At 36.8% G+C, this 27,542-nt stretch overlaps 1 protein-coding gene across 19 annotated transcripts in view; it reads right to left on the reverse strand.

Annotated features, from left to right (window-relative positions):
* Nucleotides 1-27,542, reverse strand: part of KCNMA1 (potassium calcium-activated channel subfamily M alpha 1) — a 368,746-nt gene that overhangs the window by 178,537 nt on the left and 162,667 nt on the right. For all 19 annotated transcript variants that reach the window (XM_071748266.1, XM_071748268.1, XM_071748267.1 and 16 more), the window contains exon 3: nucleotides 24,552-24,613. In XM_071748266.1, coding sequence (XP_071604367.1) covers nucleotides 24,552-24,613 — 62 coding nt within the window. The remainder of the gene's footprint in view (nucleotides 1-24,551; nucleotides 24,614-27,542) is intronic.

Raw genomic sequence — 27,542 nt, forward strand, 5'->3', positions numbered from 1 at the left:
GTTAACTGTGGGAATCAATAAACTTAAAGGTCTTTTCTAGCCTGAATGATTCTATGACCCTGTACCCTTTCAGAAAATGCCTGCTTTTTTCCTCGGATGTGAAGGTGAAAAGATTGACAAGGTCAAAAAAAAAAAAAAAAAAAAAAAAAGAAAAAAAAAAGAAAAGAATATCTGCTTTCTGACCAGAAAACTGCAGTTGCCTCTTATCTTATGAAGGAAGCTACACTGGTCATGGGTTTCCCTGATGAAAGGACAGACTGTTCATCTTTGCTTTCTACAGGGCAACTCCATCTTTATTCTTTACATTCAATACTTAGCCTCACTCCCACTTCTGTTGCCAAATTCCCAATTTTTAACACTTGCACCAGTGTTTCCTTGTCAGTGAATTAGCACACCAAATCTTAGCAGCTGTTATGTTAAAGCAAGGGCAGAAACCTCTAGCTCTGCAGAATGTTGTGTTTGGGAGAAGCTGAACAACCACTGCAAAGGTGCTGAATTTTTAATTTAGGGAAGGTGGTGTAGAAAAAAAAATAACAGATGAATAATTTTCCCTAAGTCAACACAGCACAAGAGAATTTTGAAAATAAGTAAAATCATTTTACATCCTCTGAAGGAGCATTTCTGCATAAACACACTTGGCAAGGCAGAGGACTGATATAACCTGCAAGCTTAGAGATAACAAGGGGAAGAGAAGGACATAGAAAGTGACACAAGAACCCAAGAGTTGAGCTTTCAAACTCTTCTTTAGTCAAGAGCTTCGGGAAGCAGAAAGAAAGACAGATGAGAACTTTAAGTGATAACTAAAATTTCAAGTTAAATGAGAGGTAGGGAGGGGCTGCAGCTGATTAGAAAACATTTTCACTATAGGTTTATTAAGAAACAAATTATGTCAACAAGACCTCCAACAAAATATCCCCATTTTAAAGTGTTAGCAATTATTTTTACTAGACCTGCTGAAAACTAGAATTCTCATACTTCTGTGAAGTTTATGCATTTGACTCCAAAGCTTTATTATCTGTGGGCTGAACTTTCACAACCCACCAAATTCAGCAGCAGTTGCAAGTGTTTTGTTCTTCTGTAAATCAAAACACTGGACTCAGGTACTTATTCTTAGCTGCTAAATTCTGAAAATTTAATTGTTCTCTTTGAGAACTCACATTTGCCTCTTGCTTTCTGCACAAAAATGAGAAAACTGAACGAGCTGCTCTCAGGAAATACACAATCTGAGAACAGAAGCTTCTCTTGGTGGCAGGTGAGGCCAGCAACCCACCATCACCAGCTGGAGCTGCAACTCCAATCTCCCAAGAAAAATCAGCCAGAAATTCCTGAGCTAACAGCAGCTGTTCAAGAGATTGTGAGCAGCTGCCAAAAAGTGACAGAAAGCCGTGGGAGTCCCAAATATTTTGAGAGCTCTGGCAAGTAGGACAATAATCATTACATGTTTAGCCAGAGCTCTTGATCCAAAAAGAAGGTGTGGCACGTTGCCCAAAATGAATAAGCACAGTGATCCTAATTTATTTTGCATGGGTCAAATGATCACATTGTTCAGGGAAGCAGAAGACACTTTGTTGAGTTTTTTTCCTCCCCACTTCTGCTTGTCTTTCTGTCTCTTCTCTCCACGTACCCATTTTTTGAATTGTGGATTTAGTAGAGAAAAGATTATCTGCTCATTTATTTTTATGTAGCACAGAGCACAAAGAGGTTCTAAAGGTTAAGATGCATATGCCTCAGCCATACCACTAACAAGAACAATCTTAAAATCCATTAAAATACATTTTGCAATCACACCAGCTGTTGCTGGAATGATCAACAGACACTGGAAATTTACTGCCTTTTCTACCAGAGGTTGTTTTTCCAAATATGCCTAGGAAAAAGCAGTACATTGCTGCCCTGTTGTTATTACCTTAGAAAAGATTCAATTTCTTATGTATTTCATTCAAAAACCTTTCTTATACACATGTAACCACAAAATTGAAACTATGAAGAATTACCTGAGCTACAACATTCAACAAAAACTGTAATGTTGCCATGGGCCAGGTTAAACCACCAAGGATAATGGACTTGAATTTGCCTAAATGGACAAAAAAATACTGAGGATTTGACACCCTAAAATGAAGCACTGATTGTGTAGGTAAAGCAAATGACAAAAAAGCAAATTAATGTACTGGGTTCTTTCCTCCTCACACCATCCTGCCTCTTTCCTCTAGCTGTAAAATTGAATTTACATGTTTACATTTCCATCCATTTTGTTACTCATATAATATTCTGTATTTTACCTTGCATTTGCCCCAAACCCTAAAACCTTGGTCTTGAAGACACAGAGTCTACAGTAACATAAAACCACCACCCTAGATGCCCTAGAAAATTTTGGGGTTACATGAAAACTGTCCCATGTTTTGGTGTACTAAGTCCACTCCTCCCTGAGTTCACAACCTCAGCTTTTCCAGTGTTAATGCTGTCATAGCAATTTTAGCTGCTGTTTATTTGTTCCATTATTGTAACTGCACAGCATCTTGGTGAATAATCTGAATTATTTTATATTAGCAGGTATCCTACTTGCATGAGATCACATTATTATGACATAGAATAGTACAGCTATGTAATAATGCTCCATAACTTCACAGGAAGATTTGTAAGGATAAAAAGCCATGTAAGGACACTGCCTTGGAAACTTAACATTTTTACCTACAACTTAAAAATATGCTTGAAGGAAGAACTAGGAAAGCAAACCAGAGAGGAAGAAAACCCATAAAATTTAACATGAGGACAGGATTAACCATTTCAATGGAAGAAACAGCTAATTTATTTTAAGGCCATCTTGACTTGTGAATGCTCCCAAACTTCATTTTTAACTACTTTCAGCAGTCAAGGCTCCACAGTTTCTCCAGGAAATTTCAGGCAGAGAGCTCTGGTGCCTCTTCCCACTTCAGCTTGAAACTGAGCACCAGATTTTGAAACAGAAGGTGCTTTTATTTTTTTCCCCCCCTTCTCTTAGCTAAGATGAGTGGGAACTGTTGCTGAGCTCTCTGGTTATTTCCTGTGATTGGCTGGGAACTCAAGCTGATTTTTATTGTATTTATTCTAATTATAACTGAAAAGTGTCTAAACTCATGCCTGGTTGTGTCACTACTGAATCTCAAAGTGGGGGGACAATTTACTGTGAGAAACACCAAGGTTCTGAGGGCCAGGTACTGAGGTGACACCCCAGCAGCCCCTTAGGGAAGGTCCTCCCTGGGGGCACCCATCACCCAGGTCTGGCCAGGCCCTCACCTGTAGCTGATGCCTCTGGCAAGATGCTGCCAGAAATGGATCCAAGATTCCTGATCCTCATGGGAAGAGGTCTGGGGGGATCCAGGAAAGCCCAGCTAGAGCTGGGGAACCAGGCTGGGTTCCCCATGTGCAAGGCAGAGGCTCCTGGGCATCCTGGCAGGGCCATGAAGAGCTATTGATGTGACAAGGAAATATTATTTTAGACCAAAAGTGAATATTTAACCCTGTGGCAAATGTTAATGCCTGGGATGCAAAGGAATTCTTTTGATGGAAATGTTGTTGCAGGCTCATGTATAGGAAGCTGGCAAGGAGCTGCAAGATTGTAAATTGCTGTTTTTACTTTTAAGTAATATCTCCAAAGTGCTATTTGTGATATTGCTTGCTTAATCTCTCTTCCCCAGTAAGTGCTCTCAAAATTGACTTCCACACTAAAAATGAATTTACAGGGCTTTAAGCAGTGAAAAGAAGCAAAACAAAAACACAATCTCATGGCTGTTATGCTAAGGACATAAATGAGATGGAACAAACTCAAAATGAGCTTTTGTCTGCATTATTTTAGTTTGTAATCACTACCTAGTGTTATTTTCCATTAAAGGGGAAAAAAAAAGAAAAAAGGTAATTACAAAAATGTCTATCATTAAGAAAATAACATTCCTACAATATATTCTACACACTGGCAAACATACAGCTGTAGTTTGATGGCACATAAAAATTAATAGAAGAGAGGAATTGCATTTTCCTGATCCACCTTGTGATAGAAAGATTCTCTTCTCTGTTACAGAGAAAGTCCACAAATAAAGGAATGAAATTCACTCGTGGCTTAGCTGTGAGTGCAGTTTTGACTGCATTTTTGCAAGACATCTGACCAAATATTAGGAAAAGTTATTCTAATGTTAAAAGAGAACAGTAATATAAAGAAAGTCAAGGTAAAGTTTGATAACAGAGAAAAGTAACATGAATACATTTAGGAATAAAACACTCTGAACTTTACAGGAGTCCTGGAATGACTGCTAGGCTGCAGCAATGATGTCATGGTTTTCTTGGGAAAATACTGACAAAAGGTCATAGCTCCACTGCTGGCTCCTCAGAAAAGAATAATATTTCATAACAATGCTGGCTCTACAGATTTAAATGCTACACCTAAAATTAAGAAACTGAAAATCAACACCAATATTAATGTAGGTGCAGGACGTGCACATCTTTAGCATTTTATTAACATCTTAATTTGTGGATCTAGATAGAATATTACATGGGCTTAACCTCTAAATGGCAATCATTGAAATGAAAGGTACAGAAGCCAACTCATTGGCTGTGTTTTTCCTGGAACATTTACAGCTTTTAGCCCTCCAAGCAGTCTGACTTGAAACTACCAGTTTTTAGTAGCACACTCCTACTTCTAAGTTCAAACATATCATTATCAACATTTGTAAATAGAAATCAGTTAAAAAAAAAATTAGCTACTGGTTGGGACATCCTTCCTTTTATGTCAACTCTTACCCTTAATAACATTTTAATATTAAGCTAGCCTGGAAGCTTAGAATGCTGTCCCATCAGTGACAGCTTGCTGAAGCTGTACAGTAACAGTTCTCTGGATAACAATGTTCCTGGTGCCAGCCAGTGAGCTAATGGAAGCCTGAAAGGTTCCCCAAAAATGAAAGATGCCCATCACCATTATTCCAGTGGACAGCTTTGCTCTAAGCCCATAGCTCAGAAGCTCTCACTGAACCCTTAATTCAGCAGTCAAAAAACCTTCAGTTCTCTACCCACAAACCTTTCAGTGAGCCTTGACAAGTTACCTATATTTTGACACCCTACAGAGTCTAACAGAGATTTCCAAGCCTTCCCTGTAATATAATCTGTGCTGCTGGCAGCCCCAGCTCCCCTCACATGCCATGTCTTTCTGATGCACTTAGCAATGCTTTAAGTGTCACCAGGTGTCACCATGTGCAACGTGTCCAGAAGAGCCAACACATGTGTGCTAGAGCTGACAGATTTCCTCCCAAAGATACACAGCACCTGTATGATGCAGGAAGCTCCATTAGAGCCATTCTACTTTGGAAGTTTGCTTCAGTGTTCATTTGGAAAGGGAAAAAAAAAAAGGGAAAAAAAAAAAAAAAAAAAAAAGCCCATAAAACCAGACCACTGACAGCTCCCTCCTGCCTGCCCAAGAATATATCACAGATCTTTGGCAGCTGGAGATGATGACCTCTTCTATCCCTGGCTGGATTCTCTGGCAGTTTAGCTGCAGCATTAGCTCACCAAACTCACCAAAGTTCTCAGCAAACTGTGAAATCCCCCATGTGCCACACTACAGCACTTGGACACGGAGAGAACAAAATGTTCCAGGGCAATTTCCAGCCCAGAGACACTGAACTTCAGGAGATAATATTTGCAGATTAGCAATTCCTGTGGTATGCCCTGCCCATATACCTATCAAATGCATCAAAATCCTGTTTCATTTAATAAATGTGTTCACCTAGTCCTGTTATGAATGGAATCAGTGACTTCTGATCTACTCAATAATTTTCTGAATATCCTTAGTACAGAAATGATCAGTAAAACATTGACATAACCAGTCACAGTCTGAGAAACTCAAATCAAGAAGCTGATACACTAAAACCATCAAAAATTGCAAGAGGTTTTAACCAATATTATTTTGAAATGTACACAGCTATTTGGTCAGCTGTGTTCAGATCACTTAATACAGTGAAGTCTTTTTTCTTCTCTTTTCATTTCAGAAATAGCAGCTCTTTGAAACCATTCCAGTCTCATAAAAGAAAGATATTCCCACAAGAGTTCTATTAATCATTATTCCCCTAGTTTAGGATGATTCCATTCTGCAATACAATCAAAAGATTAACTTTTTAAAGGTGATATCAGCCCAAAGAACAAATAAACTCCACAGTCTGACACTCCATCAATTACATGCCAGTTTTCTGATGTAATCTGTCACAGTTTTGAAAAACTGAAGAATGGTGCTTAGTTTAAAATGGTAGCTTTAATCAAGTACCTACATGAGTAGGGAGTTTTCAGTGTTAACCTCACTGATGGATATTATTAATTATTTAACAATAGATGTTAATCTACTTTTAGATTATATACACTTTACATACAAAGACTGCCACGACACTACACTCAAATATGAGGACTTAAGGAATCAATTACCATGTTAAACAATGATTCATTAAAGTGCAGTTTAAAGGATCTGGGCTTCCACCAGCTCTGCTTAAAGCAATGAAGCAAAAAAAAAAAAAAAAAGACACATTCTTTGCTAAAAGGAACTATTAATATTTAAAAAAAAAGGAGTAACACGCCTATGTGAGCCACTGCAAATGAAAAATCATGAAATTAAAACACACACTTGACTGAACATACAGATCAGCCAAATTTGGCTCCTGTAACCACGTGGAGGCTGTTTGGTGACCTCTTTGAAGCTAAGCAAGAAATATCAGTGTTTCTAATGAAAATAAACCCAGCAAGTTCAGCAGTCCATTTGGTAGCATTGTAAATAAAATAAATTACAGGTTATGTCATTATTCTGCTTCTGACTAGAGAGAATCCACTAGATCATCACTTGCTCTTCTTAAACTGTGAGATTAGAGAGTGTGTGTGTGTGTGTGCATATATATATATATATATATATGTATATATGCACCCCCCCTTTGGAAAAAAATTTTCTTCTGTGAATTTCTGGTTAAATTGTGGATCTATGTAATTGCCTGAATATAAGGGCCTAGATTTCTCCTTTTCCTCTCCCTGTTTCTGATAGCTTTATAGGCCTCATATAAGATGTGTCAAGGCTTATTTTGTTTCTGTTGCATCTACCATGCAATCTCTCCATCAACCTTCACCTCTCCTTGTAATTCCTTTTCAGTCACACGGATTTAAAGAATTTATTTCTCTCTCTAATGTCTTTCTCCATTAGTTCCTCTGAACTGAATCTGAAGTCATGTTAGAATCCCTTGTCAGCTGCATTCTGATCCCATCATTATTCCTCCCTCATGCTGTACAGGATTTATTTCAACCTCCACAAGTTCAGGTGGTGTCCCTCTGTGTTAGAAGACATCACCCTCCTGAATCAGATTCAAGTCCACATGGAGCAGCTTCCATTCTATCAGCATTTGATGTCAGATCCTACATCAGATGCTGAGTGGTGGATGGAAAAGCTCTGGCAGCTGGGATGAGTGGGAGTGAGCAGCCTAAGGACAGAGTGCAAAATGCAGCAATGAATGACACTTCCATTTTTAGCAGAAACTGGGGTTGTTAAACAATTTATCTGCTGCTTGAAATTATATTTCTAACCTGCAGTTCTCTCTTATTTCTACTGCCAGCACCAATGAGAATTGGAATTCGGTATAAATGGGACTCATTGAAATGAGGCAAGTTATCATTCTAAAGAGTTTTATCATTCTTCTTTTTGACTGAGGTCTGGATCTAATTCAGAGCTGAGTGGCTGTGGATCTTCTTTGCTTTACCTGTGTTCAGCTACAAAACACATGAGGTTTCAGGCTAGAGAAAAGAGAATATCACTGTGTATTATATGCTGAAAAGCTTAGTTTAATATCTATCCCAAAGAGAAGAAAGAATAAAAACATTAATATATATTATCTAATTGTGCAGTGGTACTTTGAGGCAGGAAAACACATATATTGATATTAAAGATCAGTAAATAAGTTGGTACTAAGAGAAGATGTGTTTATGCAGTCTATAGCATCTCAGCCTCTAAGGTGCCAGTAATCTTGAATTCCTACTGATCTGATAAAATCAGAAACATAAATTAGTTCTTTTGTATTTTTTGAGGTGCTATTTGCAGGGAAAACTCTTGCTTCTGTGGCTGTGATTAATACAGATAGCTAATTAAGGGAATATTATTTTATAATTCAAAATATTAACACTTTTTATGATAAGCAGAAATCAAAATTATTTGCCTGTTCTGGGTTCTCCTGGTACCATTTAATTTTTCTAGAAAAGGATTTTTAGTTGATCTCCTTTAAATACATGAAGAAACTAATATATTTATGAAATATGTCTGAACATAAAGGAGTGCACACCTTTTGGACACAATAATCTTATTTGAACAATTTCCAGCTGTATTTGTTGTCTTCTCATTACTTTCTATATGCAGCAGACTCCTTAGCTGTCAAAATACCCATTTCAGGAAAAACCTCTTGCAATTTCATATTAAAAGTAATCTCTTACAATGAAAATCATTTATCAAAGTTGCCCCATAGTAAATAATTCTATTTATCATTCTTAGGAGGAAAAGTGGTAACTGACAGCAGGTAATCTACAACATGACCACTGGGGGTCATTCATTTTACATAAATATTCCTCAGTTCAGTGAAGTATTCACTGGTTTTGAATAGGAATTATATTTCTAATAGGTTTCATTATTTCTAAATAAGAATGGTTAGAGATTAATATCCATGTATGTTAACCACTTGTGTTCTCTGATCTGAAGTGGGACGTGGGAAGAATTAATACTACATTTTTCAAAAAGCTAGACAGAATCATTCCTGGAAAATGAAAAAAAAAAAAGGTGCATTGCTTAGTAAGTATGTAGGAAAAAAAAAAAAGCAAACCACTTTTTTCACAATTTTTTTTTTCAGGGGACAAACAGGAAATTGTCACTGCTCAGACATGGATTATGAAAAATGAAAAAATGAAGCACTGTGAACTCTGATCCACCTTCTATGCTTGCCTTGTGCTTTTATCAAATTGCCTTCAGTCCTGAGCACTATATAAGTCTCAAAGAAAAGAACAAAATGCTGATATTCAGAGAAAAACAAACATTTGATTAATGAAACTAAATATAACCCAATATACTGCTTAGAAGCATAAATCCTACAGACTTGTTTGCCAGTCAACTGTAAATATGAATATAAAATTAAACTGCTCACCAAATGAGCAAAAAAAATTAAAGAAAAAAATTAAACAGCAGGTACCTGCACCTGGCATCTCACATCCAAACTTTCTGGAACTTCAGGAAGTAGCTCATTTTATCTTACATATAAGCTTTATTTATATACATTTATATATATGCATAGTTAAGAAAATAAGGCACTGAGAAAATTAAACTGAGTTCTTTTCAATAAAAAAATACCAATTACACATTGACATTGAATGAGGTTGATGCCATTTTCCCTGTAAAACATTAAACTTAATTCTTTACTGATTTCTCTAAAAATTGTCTGCCCATGAATGAATGTACCAGAGACACATAATACAATTTTAACTATAAAACTGTAAAATTCTGTTCAGCAAAATATTGAAACTAGATGTTTAGGCTGCTAATTTCTGATCAAGAAGTTATAGACTTACAAATAAAAAACAGGCCTCTGCTTCAAAGTTATACTTTTTAATATAGAATTTATATATTATAATTTATAAATATAAATTTATAATTAAAATAAATTATAATTCCTCATTCTCTCCCTGGCATACCTAATTCTCTTTTCTATGGGGACATTCCTTACCATTAGGAGGACACAAACAAATTCAGCTCAAAAGTAAGAATATGCTGAAAAGGGTTTTAGAGCTATAAAAGGATAGGGTTTGTAAACTATTCTAACAGATTTATTATTACATGAGTGAACACAACCTAATAAAAAATGACACAAAAGCAGACCCCAGCCCAGTCACCTACACATCCCACAGCTTTTGGACTCCTCCTCTCTCTCTCTTTAATCTTCAGCCCTCCCAAATGTCTTTTGCTAGGGATTTTTTATTATTATTTTTCATGAGTTATCTGCAAGTGTCATCAGGCATTTCAGGCTTGGCAAGAAAACCTTTTCCTTTGCCAAAAGAGGAGGAAGTGCACAGAGCAAAACACCCAGTAATCCAACATGAATATTGGAGAGGAGAAAAAAATCCTCCCCCCTCTATCTCCTGGTGTGTTCATTTTCATAGGTTTGAGTCAAAGAGGTTGAGTTGCTCATTTCAGATGCTTGAAAGGCAAATAATTTCCACTAGGGAAAAAACCACATTAAAAACCAATATATATCTTCTGTATAATGTGTCCCCAACAACAAAAATCCTCCCAAGAGCAGGAATGCCTCTTCTGCTCTTTGTTTAGTGAGAACAATTAATGCACCAGAAACATTAACCTGCTCAATAATTTTTATCTGAATGCATTAGAATCCTATCACCAAAAAAATGTACATCTTTTTCTACACTGAATGGTCACTGAGTTTTCTAAATCATTTGAGTATCTCCATAAAAAGGAACTGTAGCCACCAGGATGCTCTTTATGAAGTGGAAACTACTTTAAGTTTGGTAAAGAAATTACAAAGGAAGAATACCAGGCTGCTTACTCTTAGTTTTAAAACTAAATATACAACTTGCCCCAAAGTTTATCAATAGAGCAAATCTGGTTATATTTACAGTGCTTCAACAAGAAATGGAGCAACCTGAGAGTTCAGGTATCTTCAGAATATTTTGCTCTGTGTAGTGCTGGTTTTTCACAGTTTAGAATTGAGTGTAAAAATATTTCATGCAATAAAGCTCTAACTAAATCCTACTAAATAAGGCCTCCTACATTTGGAATCACTCAGTACATGAAATTTTCTCCCATTCTTTGCAATCAAGTGTCCATATATATGAGATTTTATGTTATACTTGGACTTCAGCACACTGAAAAAACCCAAGAATAAAAAAAAAAAAAAACCAAGAATAAAAAACAACAGAATAAAATAAGATGTAAAGCAGACTACAGGTTGTTTTATGTAGCATATTGGCACCATCTTAAAAATTAGGCATTCTTTGTAGATGAATAATCTTCTAGGTTTTAAACCACACAAAGATGAAATATCACATCTCTGCAAAACCAGCAATGAAGCATTCAATGTGGCAAAGTCTCTCCCACTCCCAGGTGAGGGTGATTTCTGAGAAAGAACTTTTTATCAATATAAGATGCTTGAGATAACTTGCAAATATTTCATTTTCCCTTCTTGTCTTCCTTGAGAAACTGATGCTGAGATTAACACTTAGGATCATATTGCACAGGTCTGTAAATAAGTTGTAAAAGCTCCATGTAAATACAGCAATGATAGCCCTGTCTGGGACAGAGGAGGTTTGGATGAATTCTTATTCACTCATCAGTGAACCTTATTTAAATTGGAACTGTACAGAAAGCCAGTCTACTGTAAATTCCTTACTTCAATGTTGATTTTACCTAAATGAGTTTTGCAGGTGCCATCTGCCTGACAATGCTGGACCCTGAAAGATTTAAGTCCCTAATTACTTTATAGAAAAAAAGAGGAGACATTTCTCATTTTCCAGAAACCAAGCAGGTTGTATAATAAAGGTCATGTACTTATGTGATTAATTCTGAAGTATCAGGAGAGGCAGAGAGTAGAGGATGATCAAGGAAACATCAGAAGGAAAAAAAAAAAAACTATAAAAATTAGGTCCAAACTGCAGGTTTTGACAAGGAAACACAAAATGCAGCCATATGGCTGAATAAAGCAGAAGAAGGAGGACACAGCACAGCATCTGGCAGAGACCAATAGGAATCTCAATTTTTGAAGAAATGAGCATGACTGTCACTGACATTTCTCTGAAATCAGTTCATGATATCAGAAAAACCTTTGTTCCCCCTCCTACTGTATATCATTACTCTTTTTACATTTAATAATACAAAATATGACATTATATTTATGACAATAGAGCATTAGCAATAACAAGTGTTAGCTGGTGCAATACTTGCTGAGTATTTGCAGCACATTTTACTTGCAGCTAATCCTGTTACACTTCTTTTTGTATTAATTCTCTTGGAGACTGAAATCAGTGGAAATTTCATATCACTACAAAACCAGAAAAGGAATCAACCATAGATTTAAATGCAGAGTCACGACCAGGAATAGAAAAAAAGATTCATTTCAGTTCTTTGGGAAGTCCCAGCATAATTAGTGGCTGAGTAACCAGAGGAGAGGGAACTTTGGCTTCACTGACTCACATCAAGATGTTAAAGGGTTCAGGGTTGTTTTTTTTTTCTTTTCCTTTCTTTTTAGTCTACAAATAATTTGGTGAAACTACTAAATGAAGTTACAGCATTTTACAGCTGGGGTGAATAGGTGCTCATTCTACTGTCAAAGCCATAATTGTGAGATTTAGCAAGAATCCATGGAAATTCTAAAGTCTGAGATGATTAAGGGGGAAACATTGGGAAAAAACCACACTGATTTTCACCATGTGGAATCAGAGAATGGCCAGGGATGGAAGGGACCTTAAAGATCAGGTAGATCCAAGCCCCCTGGCATGAGCTGGGGCAGCAAGGTAAGCAAGGTATTAAAAATTATTCCTTATATCCTGCCAGTATTTGTTCACTGTTCAGCAGCTTCTGCTCTAGAGCAGAAGGGGTCTGAAGATTTAGAGCTAACATTTTAATCTGGATCCACCCCATGTTTCTGAAGCACATTTCCAGACCATGCCTGCCTACTGAATTTTAGTTTCTATTTCAGATTAGTGTCAGGCCCACGAAGCAGATTCCTTTATGATGAAACTACCCAGGAGGTTGTGCTCCAGGGACACACCAAACATCTCCCAGTGGCAGGAGAATCCTCACTCCCTGAGAACTGACTAGATCCAGTCTGAAGAAAATTCCCTTCAAGGAAAAGCAAGGACACAGGCTCCTCTCTTTTAGTCAAAGAACAGCTCCTGCTTCTGGAGAACTACTTACTAATGTAGCTTTTGTTTTCATGTTTGCAATTTTTATTTTTTTTTTATTTATAGACAAGTGGTTTCTTGTTCTGACAAGCATTACTTAAAGGTCAGGTAGTAGAATCTGATTCATTTGCCATTTATTCCAGACGTACACTGTGCAACATTTTGGGCTGCAATAAAGGTGCTTCAGACTTTTATAGGTATGAGAGAAGAATTAAACAGGCTTTATCCTAAATTCCCTGCTCCCCTGAAATCTCATTTATCCCTAAAATGCTTATCTAGTACCCTTGTTCTCCTTTGTGCTGAGGAATCTGTGATATACTCTTGTCTCTGAATAAGTGAATGATGAGAAGATTATTTGAAAAAAAGGGGATTTGCCTTTGGTACAGAGTTCTGCCTATCAGGTGCTACCAAATCCACTGCCATCCAAAACAGAGCTGCTGTACCAAGCTGGGACAGAGGACTTCAAAACCATCTCATTTTTAAAAAATGGGAAGGTTCATTCCCATGACTGATGACAGAAAATCAATTTCATTCCTTGTCAATTTTCACTGACTTCTAGAAATAAAAAAAAAAAAAAAAAAAATCAGTTTTGTGGAAAATTCAGGTGCAGTGTGGTAGGGAAAAAAAAATATGCTGAAAAATTATTAATAGAAAAGTTTTTATGCAAAGGCAAAAAGTGTGTCTTCCAACACATGGTCTCACTAAATAATATGTATTTCACAGAGAAGGTCACAAACATACACCTAGGAGAACAAGTTTGCTTCTTCTATGGTTCTGGCAGCATCTCTCATCAAGATGAAGAATTCATCTTTAAAAGCTTTAGCAATAATGACTATTGCAGGACAGACCCCAGGCTGATAAGCAAATCTTAGTTTCTGGATGATCAGAAAGAGAATGTAAACTTTTGTCTCTGAAAAAACCCCTGAATTTTGTGGTTGAAATCCATTACATCAAGTTTCCTGACTCATTACACTACCTAATCTCTTGTGAGAAATATTTATTCTGTCTGTATTTTATCAGTGTGTTTCAGTGCTACCAGCCCTACCTAGCAACAGCATCACTGCATTAAAACCACCTTTCAAGTTCATTTCAAAGCCAGCTAATCCTACACATCTTTGTTTAAAATATTAAGTAGATGGAAAACAGAAACAAGTGCCTGCCTCCTGCTCAAGGAATTCAGCAGTTTAAGTGGAATATAGACTCATTTCCATTTATGTCCTGGAAAATATATCCTGTCAGTGTTCACAACCCTGTGACTTAGCAACAGTGTTTGGAAAAGAAAAAAAAAAAAAAAACAACCCACACTCCAAATATATTCCAAACAATACTGTTTGCTCTACATTCTATATTATATTTGGTGATGAGTTGTGTGAAATGATATTTATCTTTCTGAAGTTTAATAAAAAGATGATTAATTTAGAGATTATACAGTCAAGCACCACAAAATATCCTGAATTTACTGATCATATTTTAAGATTATATGACTTCTAATCTATTCTAAAACAGAATACCCATTCCCAAGAAAAACAATATCATTTTCTAATGGTTTGCAGAGTGTGCACAAACTATTGCTGCTGCAGTGAAACTGTCCAGGAAGAATAAGCACACAATTTTATTTTTATTCTGTTCATTTCAGCCTTAGTACCTTTGTCTTCCTATTTCCATACACTTCAGGAGCTGTGAGATAAACTGAGAGAAGGGAATATATAAGGAGCTGGCAAAGTACTGTGCTCATCTACATGCACAGACTATTCAGACCAATTCAAGTGTTTCTGGAGATGGGATTTCCACACATACACAAAAATAAAATATTAGGCAACACGTGTTAACCTACACAAATAAGTGAGCATACCCAGAGCTATCACTGAAAACACTTCATCACTTGGAAATAAATTGGATCCTGGCTTTCAGCTCAAATAATAAACAGCTTCTACAATGGGAACTAAAGGAAAAATGTTTTTCAAGACTAGCAGCATTATATTGCTTTTTGCTTTGCCTAAATGGGAAGCAGTAAAACCAGAGAGCACTACATTAACTTTGCCTTTCCTAAATAGCTATCATGCCTTGCATTAAAAACAAACAAACAAAACTAACAGAAGAGATGACAAATTGCAGATTTTTCATTGAAATTAAGTAGTCAAGATCACTGAAATATTAATGTTCAGTAGTATTTAATTTGGACTGTGAAATGCCTGAAACAAAATATTAGAAATGAAATGGAAATGCCAAAGAGTTCAGAAAAAAAAAAAAAAAGCTGCTACAATAATTCAGTCTAAAAAATGGCACTAGTAAATCCAGTTTATCTTAGAAAAAGAGAAGATGCAATATCTAGAGGGCTACTGCCATCAGACTATCAGGTTCTCACAATCAAATGAATCTTGCAGATATCACACTGTCTCTAGGAAACTTCTGCAATCTTCTGCATTACAACAATTAATTACTTTATGGGTGTTGCAAAGCAACCAGCTTGCTCAGGAAACCACTATTTCTAATGCTTGTCTAAGGTGCAGAACCTGTGAGAAAAACAAGGCTGCAAACCTCCAGAAAAAAACACTGTATTGATAGAGTTTTCTTTGCCATCAGCTGTTGCACACAGGTGCCTGGGCCCTCACTTTGGAGGCAAAATATTTCCTACCAGTAGTAGGTGAATAAATAGATCCCAAGCTATCAATTTTAGTAAAGATCAGGGTCTGGCTGACTCTCTCCTACTGCAATAGGTCTGATAAGAATAATAAAAACTCTATGAGTACTAAAATGAGCAAGATCTACTACAAAGCAACAAATTGCCATTTAAATATTGATGACATTTGCTTTTTATGCTATTTTCTTACATAGGGTACCCTACAACATGCACCTTATGATGCTGAACAGAGCTGATCATTTCCTCACTGTTCTCTTCCAGCACTCCTCTGACTACATCAAGTGCCTCGAAAATAAAAGGGAAAAAATATTCAGGTTTACACATATGGGATTTCCTTTTTCTTTTTTTTCAGTGTCGTTGGATTCCATCTCTGGTGCTTACTTAAAAAATGGCTTCTTTTTTTATTATTTTTGTTTTAGTTAACACGGCATAGGTGGCCCTGTGCCTGTCAGAAACAACACATGCATCAAGAGGGGAATGGGTGTCCTTGCTGCAAGGAATTCTATTTTTAAGCAGAAATGACTCATCAACTACTGGAGTGTCCCAAAAGCTACAATTTGTCAAGCTGTCAGGGAAAAAAGGGAGGGGGGGAAAAAAAGGAAAAGAGGTCACATCCTTATTGGTATCTGTGGCTTGAAAAGCAGAGGGCAAGAGATTATATTCAGCTCCTCTCTGAAGGGCAATCTTCCATGCAAGCCATGTTTTGATAAGAGATATCCAGTATCTGGGCTTTTTTAAACCTCATCTGAATCATCTCCTCTTTTATATTAGATAAATTTGTAAATTTGTCCAGTGATAAGGAAGAATGCTGCTAATTCAGCATGCACAGCTAATCTGTCTAAAGGGAGAGAAAGCACAGGATGAATTACTTGCAGATGCACTGTCAAATGCTTTAGGATGAAAAGTACAGAGATTCATTTGAAAATGAATCAAAAAGAATGAAAACTAAGAAACCCCCCCCCCCCCCCAAAAAAAACCATAAAAGGTTCTAACATGTGCAGACCAATTGTATACTGAATTGGGTTTTGTTTTTTAAAATAAATTGGTTTTTAAAATAAAACACACTGGGCAGCACCCTTTGAGTTTGTAAAAACAAGTAAAACTGAGCAAGCCATAAATGTGATCTCTAGTTTCCTCAAACAGACCTTCAATTAAATTAATGCACACACTAAGTGATGCAAATAAACACAGGAGGGATTTCCTGAGAACTTATTGCCAGAGAAAGCTACAGGACAGTAAAACGCAATTAAAAGCTCATCTCTTTTTTTTTTTTAATCTGCATTTCTTAAGCTCAGATCCAAGTTGTTATCCCAAGAATGTGCATGGATGTGTAATGGTGTCAATAAATTCATTTTACTGCTGCTGGAGAGACAAATTGTTATTGTAACTTGAGCCAGCAGGTAACAGTTTGCTCTTCAGATGCAGCATAACAGCTAATGTTGCAATACAGATAATAAACATAATTTTAAAACTAAACACATATTTATAAAACTAGCACACCACAGAATGAGAAGCTGAGATCTATTGCCATCATTTTTTCATCCCACGGAAACACCATATTCCCTGAAGCATGTTCTTCAGATTAATTTCAAGAGGAACATTTTATATTAATATCTATGGAAGACAAGGAAAATAGTAGCAATAGCATCAACCTCCACCTTGGATCAGAACAGAAATGAGTAGGCATGGACAGAAATTAAAAAAGAACATCAGTTCTGGGGTTTTGGGATAATAAAGATAATTTCTCTGGTTTCACTGGTCTCAGAGACCTCAGAGTTCAGGCAGAGATATGAATTGAGTGTGTTATCAAAACTAATGCAAGATTTTTACAAGCAGGGCAGCAGAGGATAAAATACTGAACCTATATTTTAGAAGGATGATTTCCTAAACGTGCTTGATGGTGCCTGACACCTGCTCTGAGCTTTCAGGTGAATTCCAGACTTTTCTTACTCTTGCACAAATCAAATTTTGAGATCCTGCCCAACAGAAACTAAGGAATTTGGAGCAGCTGGGGACAACCTCCCCAAAACAGGGCTAGAAAGGGATGAAAGCTGCCATTTGCAGGCCTTTTTCACCCTCATGTGCAACCTGATGCCTTTTTATTCCTCTGTACACAAAAGCAAAAGCAACTGATAGTGAGAGAAAGCTGCAGTTTGGCACATAAAAGTGTGGAATACAAGCCAGTGCTATTCAAATGCCCTTTATCAGTGGTCACTTGCTTGGAGAAAAATTGCCAGGTGAGGCAACAAACTTTTTCAAGCCACTGTTTCACCACCACCACTTAAAGGAGCTCAAGTATCCCTCAAAAGGCATGACAGAATTCAAACCAAAACAAAAACAACAAAAAATTTTTTTTCTGAAAAGACATCAGAAATAGAAGAATTTTACTCAAAAGCAGATTGTAACGCTCAGGTGCAAATCTATACTTTTGAACCCATTTCTTACAAACAGTTCCAGAACCACCAATTCAAACTTTCTGTGCCATTTCTCATGAGATGACAGAACTGATTCCAAATACAGTAAGAGAAAAAAATATTTTTCTATCTGTTGGTACTAAAGATTGCTGGATTTGTTATTTTTTTTTTCAAGCTAGCTAGAAATTGCAAATATCTATCATCAGAAGCATTCTTGTTTGCCTAGACACAGCCTCTGAATTAAAAAAAAATTCTCACTGATCAGCTATAACTAAAATATCAAACTCTGATCATAATAATTGTGACAAACTGCAGAGGAGAAAACAGCATTCTTATAAAACTAAAAGACATAAAAATGTAGACAAAACTCACACAATTAAAAAAAAATAATCAACCTGTAGTCTGAAGCTTATAATAAAAATTATTGTGATATTTTTATGACATTGCAAAAATCAAAGATCAGAACTTCTCTAAGAACTGTATTCCTGATCATCTTCAATGCACTAAAGCACAAGTTATTTTCAAATAAGTGTTCATAAGCACTTGAAATAAAATGCCACTTCAGGGGGAAAAAAAAATATTGCTAGTAAAACGTTCCAAGAGAACTTGCTAATGACACTTCTTGCATTCAGACAGGAAATTCCCCAAATAGATTATTTATTTCCTACACATCCTTCCTATACTGCTTATATATAAGGCCACAAAAAAAAAAGCATGAATCCTCCAAAACAAGAAACCTGACTTCTCTTTGTGTTAAGCAATTCCAGCACCTATACATACAGATGTATAGCATCTCTAATAGCTCTGTTCCCAGCTATTATTGCCACTGACCAAGTAGGCAACAAAAATTTTAAATAATAATATTTAAATAATAAAGACAAGGCCCAAAAAAACCAAACTGAAAAGCATCACAGGAGACAAATGAAGCTCAAGAAAACTGTATTCCAGGAGGGTAATGACAAGTCTTTCTAAAAGTCACCTACACATAAAACAGAACATTAGAATACAATTAACCTGTCATTAAGTGAGTGTGCATTTCAATGCAGTTAAATATCTCTGTGGATACTTTTAATATCTATATTTAATAAAAGCCAGGTAAAAGAATGAATAGCAGATAAAAGAATGAAGAATGATGCAATTGTCAGAATGTCAACAGGACATGCAGACATGACAAAATAGCTCAACAATTAAAGATGTTTCTTTTTTTCTTAAAAAATTAGTTATCTTAATAAACTACATCCTATAAGAGAAGTGTAAAGACAATTAATCTGATAAAACTGTGCTGCCCTGACACATACTCTTCAGAGATTAATTCACAATTAATGCAACCTCAGTGCAACCCCACAGAGCAGAGCAGGATGTGTGCCAATCAAACTTTATTTTCTGGTGGCTAAAAGTACAGCCTTATTGTGCTCTCTCCTGTTCCAGCATTGATGAAAGGAGTATGGAGATAAGAAGGATATTTAAGGTATTTTCTGACAATTTTACAAACATGGAAAGCTTGAAGGAAAGTCTAAAATAAAAAAAAGCACGTTTTAAATCTGAGTTAGAAATCAAGCTAAGAATCCAAATAAGAATATTTTCCTTGTGGTATACTTAAGGCAAATGTGGTAGTTTTATATTCTGACAGAACTCATTTCCCTGGATAGCAGAGCAAGACAAATGGGATTTCATACAATCAGGATGCAAAAGGAAAAAGTGCTGCTGAAATCTGCTCGGGTATATAAAGATACACAGAAAAAAAACCCAAACAAAAAAGTAGAGTTATCCTTAAGGTTAACTTTTTTTTTTCCACATATAAAAGGAAATAAAGCTGTCTGATTAAGAATGCAACAGTTGAGAATAAGCTCGTGGCTCAGCATGAACCTATATATCTGTGCATATCTGTATAAATCTTCCTGCTCACAGTGCCACTGTTATTCTTAGATCCAGCTGTTTAACACTCATTGCCAGATGGTGCTTTTATTCACACTTCTAATCAAGTACAATGTGTGACACAGCCCTGGAAAAAAAGTCAGCTATTTAGCAATAACTACACTGGTGCCTCTGAAAATACAAACAGCTTTAAAAAAGGTAACCTGAGACACGTGTGTGAGTAGTAAATATAAAGTAAGTCATGGGAGTTTTTATGTTTTCAGCTCACCATTGATGGGTTCTATTGCCATTTCTACACTGATACCAGTTTTTAGTGAAGGGACTCCAGTCAATGAAATAAAACTTGCAGGTCATTGGAAAAGCTCTTTGGCAAAAAATAAATAAATAAGTAAAATTTCTGTGTCTGAAAAGCACAGCTTGTATCTGTGGTTGCATATCAGGCTGCATAACATGCCAGCAGAAAAAACAGAACCTGAATAAAAAAGTTTATTCAGATCCTAAACAGTTTCCATGCTACTGCCAAGAAAGAGAGGAAAGAGGAGCCCTGAGTTCCCAGTTTAGTGGGAAATTGAGTTCTCTACTAATGCTGGTACTGACCATGACTTCAGATAATGATGGCAAGCAAATATTGTTCTGTGCTCTATTGGCATCACTAATTCAGAACAATATGCAGAGGTCAGGATGACAAATGGGAATGAAAACAGGCAATTCATCTTTAATGCTGATGTAAGCAAGACTCAGAGAACTAGGTCTATATTTTCTAAAACACCTTTTACTTGTAGGAAAATCAGCAGAAGTGAACACAGGGAGGAGAAAAGTGGTGAAAACTACTTATAAACAGCACTGAAAATGAAAAAAATATTGGCAGACATCAAGCTCTCCATTCTGCACATTCAGCAGGACCTAAGGAACCTGCTAAAGAGTGAACATTGAGCCAGATATTTCTCTTAAGAATTAAGTATAATTCCATTATTTCCTTACCTTGAAAAATTAAATGAATAAAAAATTTAAAGGAAACATGAAAAGAACCATTAATAAGATATATGATGCTACTCTGCACTAAAGTCAATCACTTTCTTACTCAAAACTTATCTAAGTAACTGCTTTCAAAATTCTGCCTCAATTCAAATTAAAAAATGGAAGATAGACATGAAAGTGAATGAATCTCTAAAAATAAAAATGTAATTATTTGATTATTTGTTACCTAAAGATTAAAATAATTGGCATGTAAATTATTAAAATAATTATGCATGTAATACTTATGATATCTCTTTGGCAAATGGTTCACATATAACTGCTATTTCTGATATTGGAAAATACCATTGCCCAAGAAAACAGTGTTATATGAATGACATTCTACACATAAAGGAAGGAGAGTCTAATCCTTAATTACAAGGGAAACATTTTCTACCAGGATGAGACTGGATTTAATTCATACAGATGCCAAGATAGTAATTTCTCTGCTAAACAAATTCTCAGTTTAAGGACTGAAATCTTTCAGTAGTTGCTGCCATGCCTCACTAAAAGCACATGTAATTAATTTATAGAAAACTGTTCTGTATACATCTTGTGGTCCTAGAAGAAAATGACTCAAGCTGCTAGTTTGTAAAAAGTAGAAACATTGAATAAAAAACCAGGATAACCTTAACAAAGGTTAATGGAAGGATCCTTGTTGCTTTCAAAGTGAATAACCTTAATTCTTTCCATCAAGACTGATTATTTTTGTGATTTTGTTTGGAACCTTTCCTCAGGGGTTAGCTGGGCACTGTTTCTTACTAAGAACAATTAATTCAGGTTAAAGGAGATGTACTGGATCACAACTGTGCCCTTACTTTTTATAATGGAGCATGGTGCATGGACCTGCACCAGAACCAGAACCAGGAGAGACATTGTACAGAAACTCAAGCTGCTCCATTGGCTCTGCTGCCATGTAGGACCCCCTGGTATGGAGGATGTTAATGAACCTGCACCTCAGATCTCTCCAAGTAGCACTGCACTGGACATAAGTTTTTATTTGGTGCTAGCCTGGTGAAGTGATCAAAGGGGTAGCACTGAAATGCTTTGAGTTTTCCCTCCTCTCAGGGCAGTCACAGCATTTGTTTTGCTTCTAATCACCTTCCCCACACTATGGGGATAAACTTCCCCCCAACAACAGAGGGATAAAGTCTTCAGTATGAGCCTTACTGATGCCCTCATTGTCTTCCACTAGAATAATCATGCCAAGTATCTTTGCCTGGCAAAACTCCATGATCTTTCCATTCTTTCCCCTTCCTTCACTAAGAAAGTGGTGATATTCCCATCTTTCTTGACAACCCTTATATATGATGTCACACAGGATTCCCTCATGGCCATGCAAGCCATTGAAACTGCAAAGCTGCTGACAAATTGAAGTCCTGGATGAAGAGATTTTGTTTTAGACAAACAACTGGTTTTGAGGAGCACAGCCTGGGCCTGGAGACATCACTTTTGTCACTCTGTGCATAAGACCAAGTGACAACAAAGTGTCCATGGCACAGGTGGAATACAACAGCTAGAAGAGGGAAAGCATGGAATGGTCCATGCCACAACCTGCCTGGTGGCAGCACTGGATCCATTTTGCCTCCACTCCTCCTGGCCAAGCCATCATCTCTGTTGTTGTTGTTTTGCTGAGGATATCATGAGCTTTCCCTTTCATCATTTCCTGTTTGGCCAAATTCCAAAAGGAATTACTTTTACTGATCATACACTTGGGAATCTTAAGTACATTGACATTGTACCTTGCTAAAATGGGTGTCAGGACAGCTGTTAATACAGAATTGAAGCAGAATGTTTCAGGAATACGTGTGGGGAGTTTCTAATCTGAATAAAACTACTTATAGTATTGAAAACAAAATACACACACACAAAAAAGAAAAAACCCAAAAACCAAAAAAAAAACCAAAAAAAAAAAAACCCAAGATGCTTATGTGGGAAGAAAGTAGTGTAAGAGAGGAGGAAAAAATAAAGGGAAAGTGTGCAACTAGAGTATATTAACCAAGGGTTGCTGAATTTAAACTGCACCCAAGAGTCAAATGTTGGCTGAAAATCTCCAGTTAAAACACTTTCCTACCCTCACTGACAGAGCAGCCAATAAACTGGTAGCCCACAGAAAGCACCCTGAGAAATCTCTCTTGTTGTCAGTTTTGCTCTCCTGGAGGAAAACAATAGAACAAAGACTCCTAGAATGTAGTGTCTAAAAATTACTATATAATGCATTAGTTTGAGCAGGACAATTACCCTGGCAAATAGCTTCATTTTTTTGTCTGAAGTTGAAACCCAAGTGGAAGCAGGTTTTGTTCTATTCAATGCTTTTGACCTGGATATGTTGGGCACCCAGGAGCTTTGCCATTGTGCTTTTTAAAATGGGTTTTTTAAAGATCTTTAGAAAATCCCCACCTCATGTGCTTTGGTGGTGACACATTAAAGAAAGAAACTGCTAGGTTTAATGCAAACACAATGTCAAGAAGATAAAAATACTGTCCCCACTTCAAGGAAGCTCAAGATAGAGCTTGAGTTTTCCACACCCTTCTCCACAAAGAAAATCTCTACCTTAGTTATTTGTGTTCTGCTTGACACATGTAGGCTACAAAGTATGGTTTGAAACTCACACCATGCAGAGCTGATACCCATGGACTCCAGAATACCTTTAACTGGTGCTACCACCTACCTAAAGACCAGTATGGAGATATCTCAACAGTGAAATGCCTGATTTTCTGAGTCACATCAGGACTGGCTTAGAACATCATCACTGCCACTACAGAGAGCTGAGCTAGGCTGGCTCACATGGAGTGACTCCAGAATACTCAACCACTGCAGAAATGGCAAAGGAGTTTGGAGAAAAGCAGCAAAATGTAGTCCTAGAGCTTTAAAATGCTATTGATGCTTCTGAGTATCATCCATAATAACTGGATTCAACAGAGTAATGGTTTAAAGTCCCTTTTTTATGGGTTTCTTCTGTGTTAGGCTACCACTTTGCCTGTTACACCACTGCAAGTGTCCAGCTTGATAGGAAAACAAAGGTGGATTTTATGAATTAAAAGGGAGGCTGTTCCTACTTACACTGCTTTGTACCAAAGCACCACATACTGCAAAAGCTGAGGATGAATCTTTCCATTACCTGGCCAAAACTACAACACTGTATCATAATCTGGGTGGAAATCTAAAAACCACTGAGATGCTTTGCAGATTTTCACTGACTCGGGTTCTCTTGGGAGGAATCTATCAAACCCAGGAGGTGGAAACCTGAACAGATATGCAAGATATTATGCTCCTACTGTCTAATTATTTCAGAAGTGTTCCTGTCAGTCAAACACAATTTTCTCATTTTTTTGGCACTGTCATTTTTTTTGGCAAATATTCTTTCTCTGTATTTATATGCCAAATGAACATAAAAATCACAGTTCTGCAACATCATGTATAATCTCAACACACAGAAGTAGATTTCTCCTCTCTTTGTTCTACAAATCCAATGTGACTGTGTTCAATCCACTTTATATAAGATCTTTTTCCCATTCTTGAGTTATTCAGGTAGACCATGCAGTATAATAAAGTTCTTCACACTCAGGCAATGAGACCAAGCACTGATTTGAAGTAGATGAATGGAGCACTTTCAAGATGTGTAATTGCTGCAGGAAAAGAGGGAAAAGAAAATGTACCAGGATACTCACTTTGACGAATCTATGAAGTATATTACAAGAGCACCAATACTAAGAGCGAAGACTAAGACAACCTACAAAAGAAAAGAGCCATTATTTAACAGTGTTAAAGTGAACCACTTATTCTTTCACACACAAAAAGACAAGGAAAATAAATTATAATTTTTGCTTTTTTTTCTGCTGCCGTTTTCTTTAGAAAGCTCCTACTACTTGAATTTCAAATGCTATACATTATCACAGAGGGCTTTCTGGAATTAAAAGACAAACACAAGTTGAACATGTCCTTCAGGACTGCACTAAGTGTCTGCTCACTGAGAGGTAAAGCAATTCTTGTGGCAGCTTAGACTGAATTTCCATTTGTATAGATGGCTGTGAAAGCCACAGGCTGAGTGTAATTCTGTGTAGTTTCCTCCAGACTCCTGTCCACTGTGACTAGAGTCAACTTTTAAACAAGTTAAAATAGCAGCTTGATGCAGTTTGTCTTGATAAAATGAACCCATTTTGTAGTCCCAACAGTTTCCTCCCTTTAAATCGATTGAAGATTTTGAACCAAGTAATTTTTTTAGCATTCAGCCCTTATTAACAAGGTAGGACTTTCTGCTCTGGCTAGTACAGCACAGGCTGGATTCATCACATCTCCATCTTCTGTCTCTAACTTCTTTCTTTTTTCTAATTCTTGCTTAAATAATGCTGTATAGATTCTGGGTAACATCTTCCAAGACACTTGAGGGATTTAAATGTTTTGTGACAATTCAAATAACTGGCACTAAAATGCAAGTATCTACATTTTGCAAGAAGTTTCAGATTCTCATGCTACAGCAACCAGTGATTTATGAATACAAAAATACACCACTTCCCTACAGTAATGTATATCTGATTTTACAACAAGGCTGGTTTCTTCTTCTATTGCCCCCAAGCACATACCTAACATTACACTTCATAATGTCTCCAAAAACCACAGAAAGGGCATCAGAAGGGATTGGCATTAAACTGCAGTAGGATCTTTTAGGTTATTGAACACACAGCTTAAACAAATGTATTTGCCATAATGCAATATAGATTCTTGCTCTAATTATCAGTGTTCTCCACTCCTCTTTTATTATTATTTTTTAATTTGTAGCACTTCACATTGCCTTTGGATGGATCATAGTGAACTAAGGCAAAGTATTCATGATGTTAAATTATACAATTCATATTAGTTCCTACCCCAAACTGGTCCTGACAACTCTGTGATTTGTCAAGACAAATACAATCTTATTTGTATAGACACATTTACATCAATCAATAGTAATCTTCTGTTCTGAGACTTTTTTTTCCATGATATCCCCATACCCAGGAGTAAAGCAGAAGTGAGAATCTCTAAAGTCTATCAGCAGCACCCACTACCATGCTCTGGATGGAGCTGTACACTGACTTTTCTCTGGCCTTAAACACACTGCCCTGCCTCCAGTCTTTCTGCCTCTGCTTCTCTACTTGGTCCCTCCCAGGCCAGTGTATAAATAACTAAAATTGAAAGGCAAAAGTAGAAAACATCCACCACCTATTCTATGAGCTCACAAATTCCCAGGGGCTCTTAAAAGGTCATTCTACCTCCTTCAGGTTTGCAAAATCCTATTTCTTATTGACGAAATTCTCTCTTAATATCTTCCAGAACAACTGCATAAAATGCCACCTATTTGAAGAAAAATACACAGCAGTGGCCGTGAGACACCTTACAAGAAGAAATGCAAGCAAATGAGGGCTGAGGTGGGTGAATAGGAAGAGAAAGCTAGTGATAAAATAACAAAAATACAAAATTGTCCCTACCAAAATGTTCTGTCCAGCAATAAATAATAAATGACAAGTTCAAGCAAGGATTCCAAGAAACTGGGAAACTTCCTGTTGTCTGTCTTTTGTTCACAAGTACAGGGAAACAGATTTTGCAATTAATATGCCCCCTGCATAAAAGCCATGCTTGAAGGAACACAGTAGTATGAAGAAGCAGCAGTGATGTGTGCATTGGTTCTTGTGAGAGTATGAAGTGCAAATTCTGCAATCAGCACCTGCTGTTAACAAGAGGATAGATGCTAACAGCCAGGAATCCCAAGGGATTCTGCTGGATCATGAGCTGGCTAGTAAATCTTTCTCAGTGGCTTAGTGATCCTGCCATTTCGTATGCAGAAGAGGCAGGTAGTGCAGGGGGCAGGAAAAAACCCTAAAAACCAAACAAACAAATAAACAATCAAACCCCCAAACTATAAAAAAACAAAGCAACATATTTTAATTTCTTACCCACTTTGAATGCCAGCTATAATTGAATATCCAAATCTAGAAAGAACTAAGCACCTCCCAAGCTCATCTTTCAGGGAGGTCAGAAAAGGTCAAGAGCCTGTTCTAACTCTTTATTTTGACCCTGAAGCCAAAACCCAAAAGTCCTAAATCCAAAAGGAAGCCAAAGCCCTAAATCCAGACTTTGCAACTTTGATAGGCACATTAAACACTTCTCACAAACCCAGCCTTGAAAATGTTAGCTGCAAGCTATTTCCTTTCAACTGCATTCTCTGCTTTTTGATTTTGTTTACTGTGATTACACGAGAAGTTAACTAAAATAGTTAGTTAGCTATTAAATTCTACAGTAATTAAATTAGTCGCCAGCATGGATTAAAAAGAGTACTGAAAACTTTGGCAGCTTTACGAGATTCTTCACCATATAAATCTTCCCCTTTGGCAAAGCTCGTGCTCACTTGCTGTTCAACACAAAAAGTCAAAGTTCATCCAAAGGAGAAGGGGAAGGAGGGTGAGAAATGACTGCTTGATAAACCAATGGGCAGTAAAGGGCTCAGTGAACTCCTCTTGGTAATTCCATAGCCAGGATTTAATTTTAAAATTAAAAGGCACAGCGTGGAGCTCTGGATGATGATGATGAGCAGTCAGAAAACTTGGTTACTATCACTACTTCTGCCACTCAGAAGGTGTGGTGTGTGACCTAAAGCACATTTCTTGACCCCTCCAGGATTCTGTTTC

Source organism: Heliangelus exortis, chromosome 7 (genome assembly GCF_036169615.1).
Source record: "Heliangelus exortis chromosome 7, bHelExo1.hap1, whole genome shotgun sequence".
NCBI lineage: Eukaryota > Metazoa > Chordata > Aves > Apodiformes > Trochilidae > Heliangelus > Heliangelus exortis.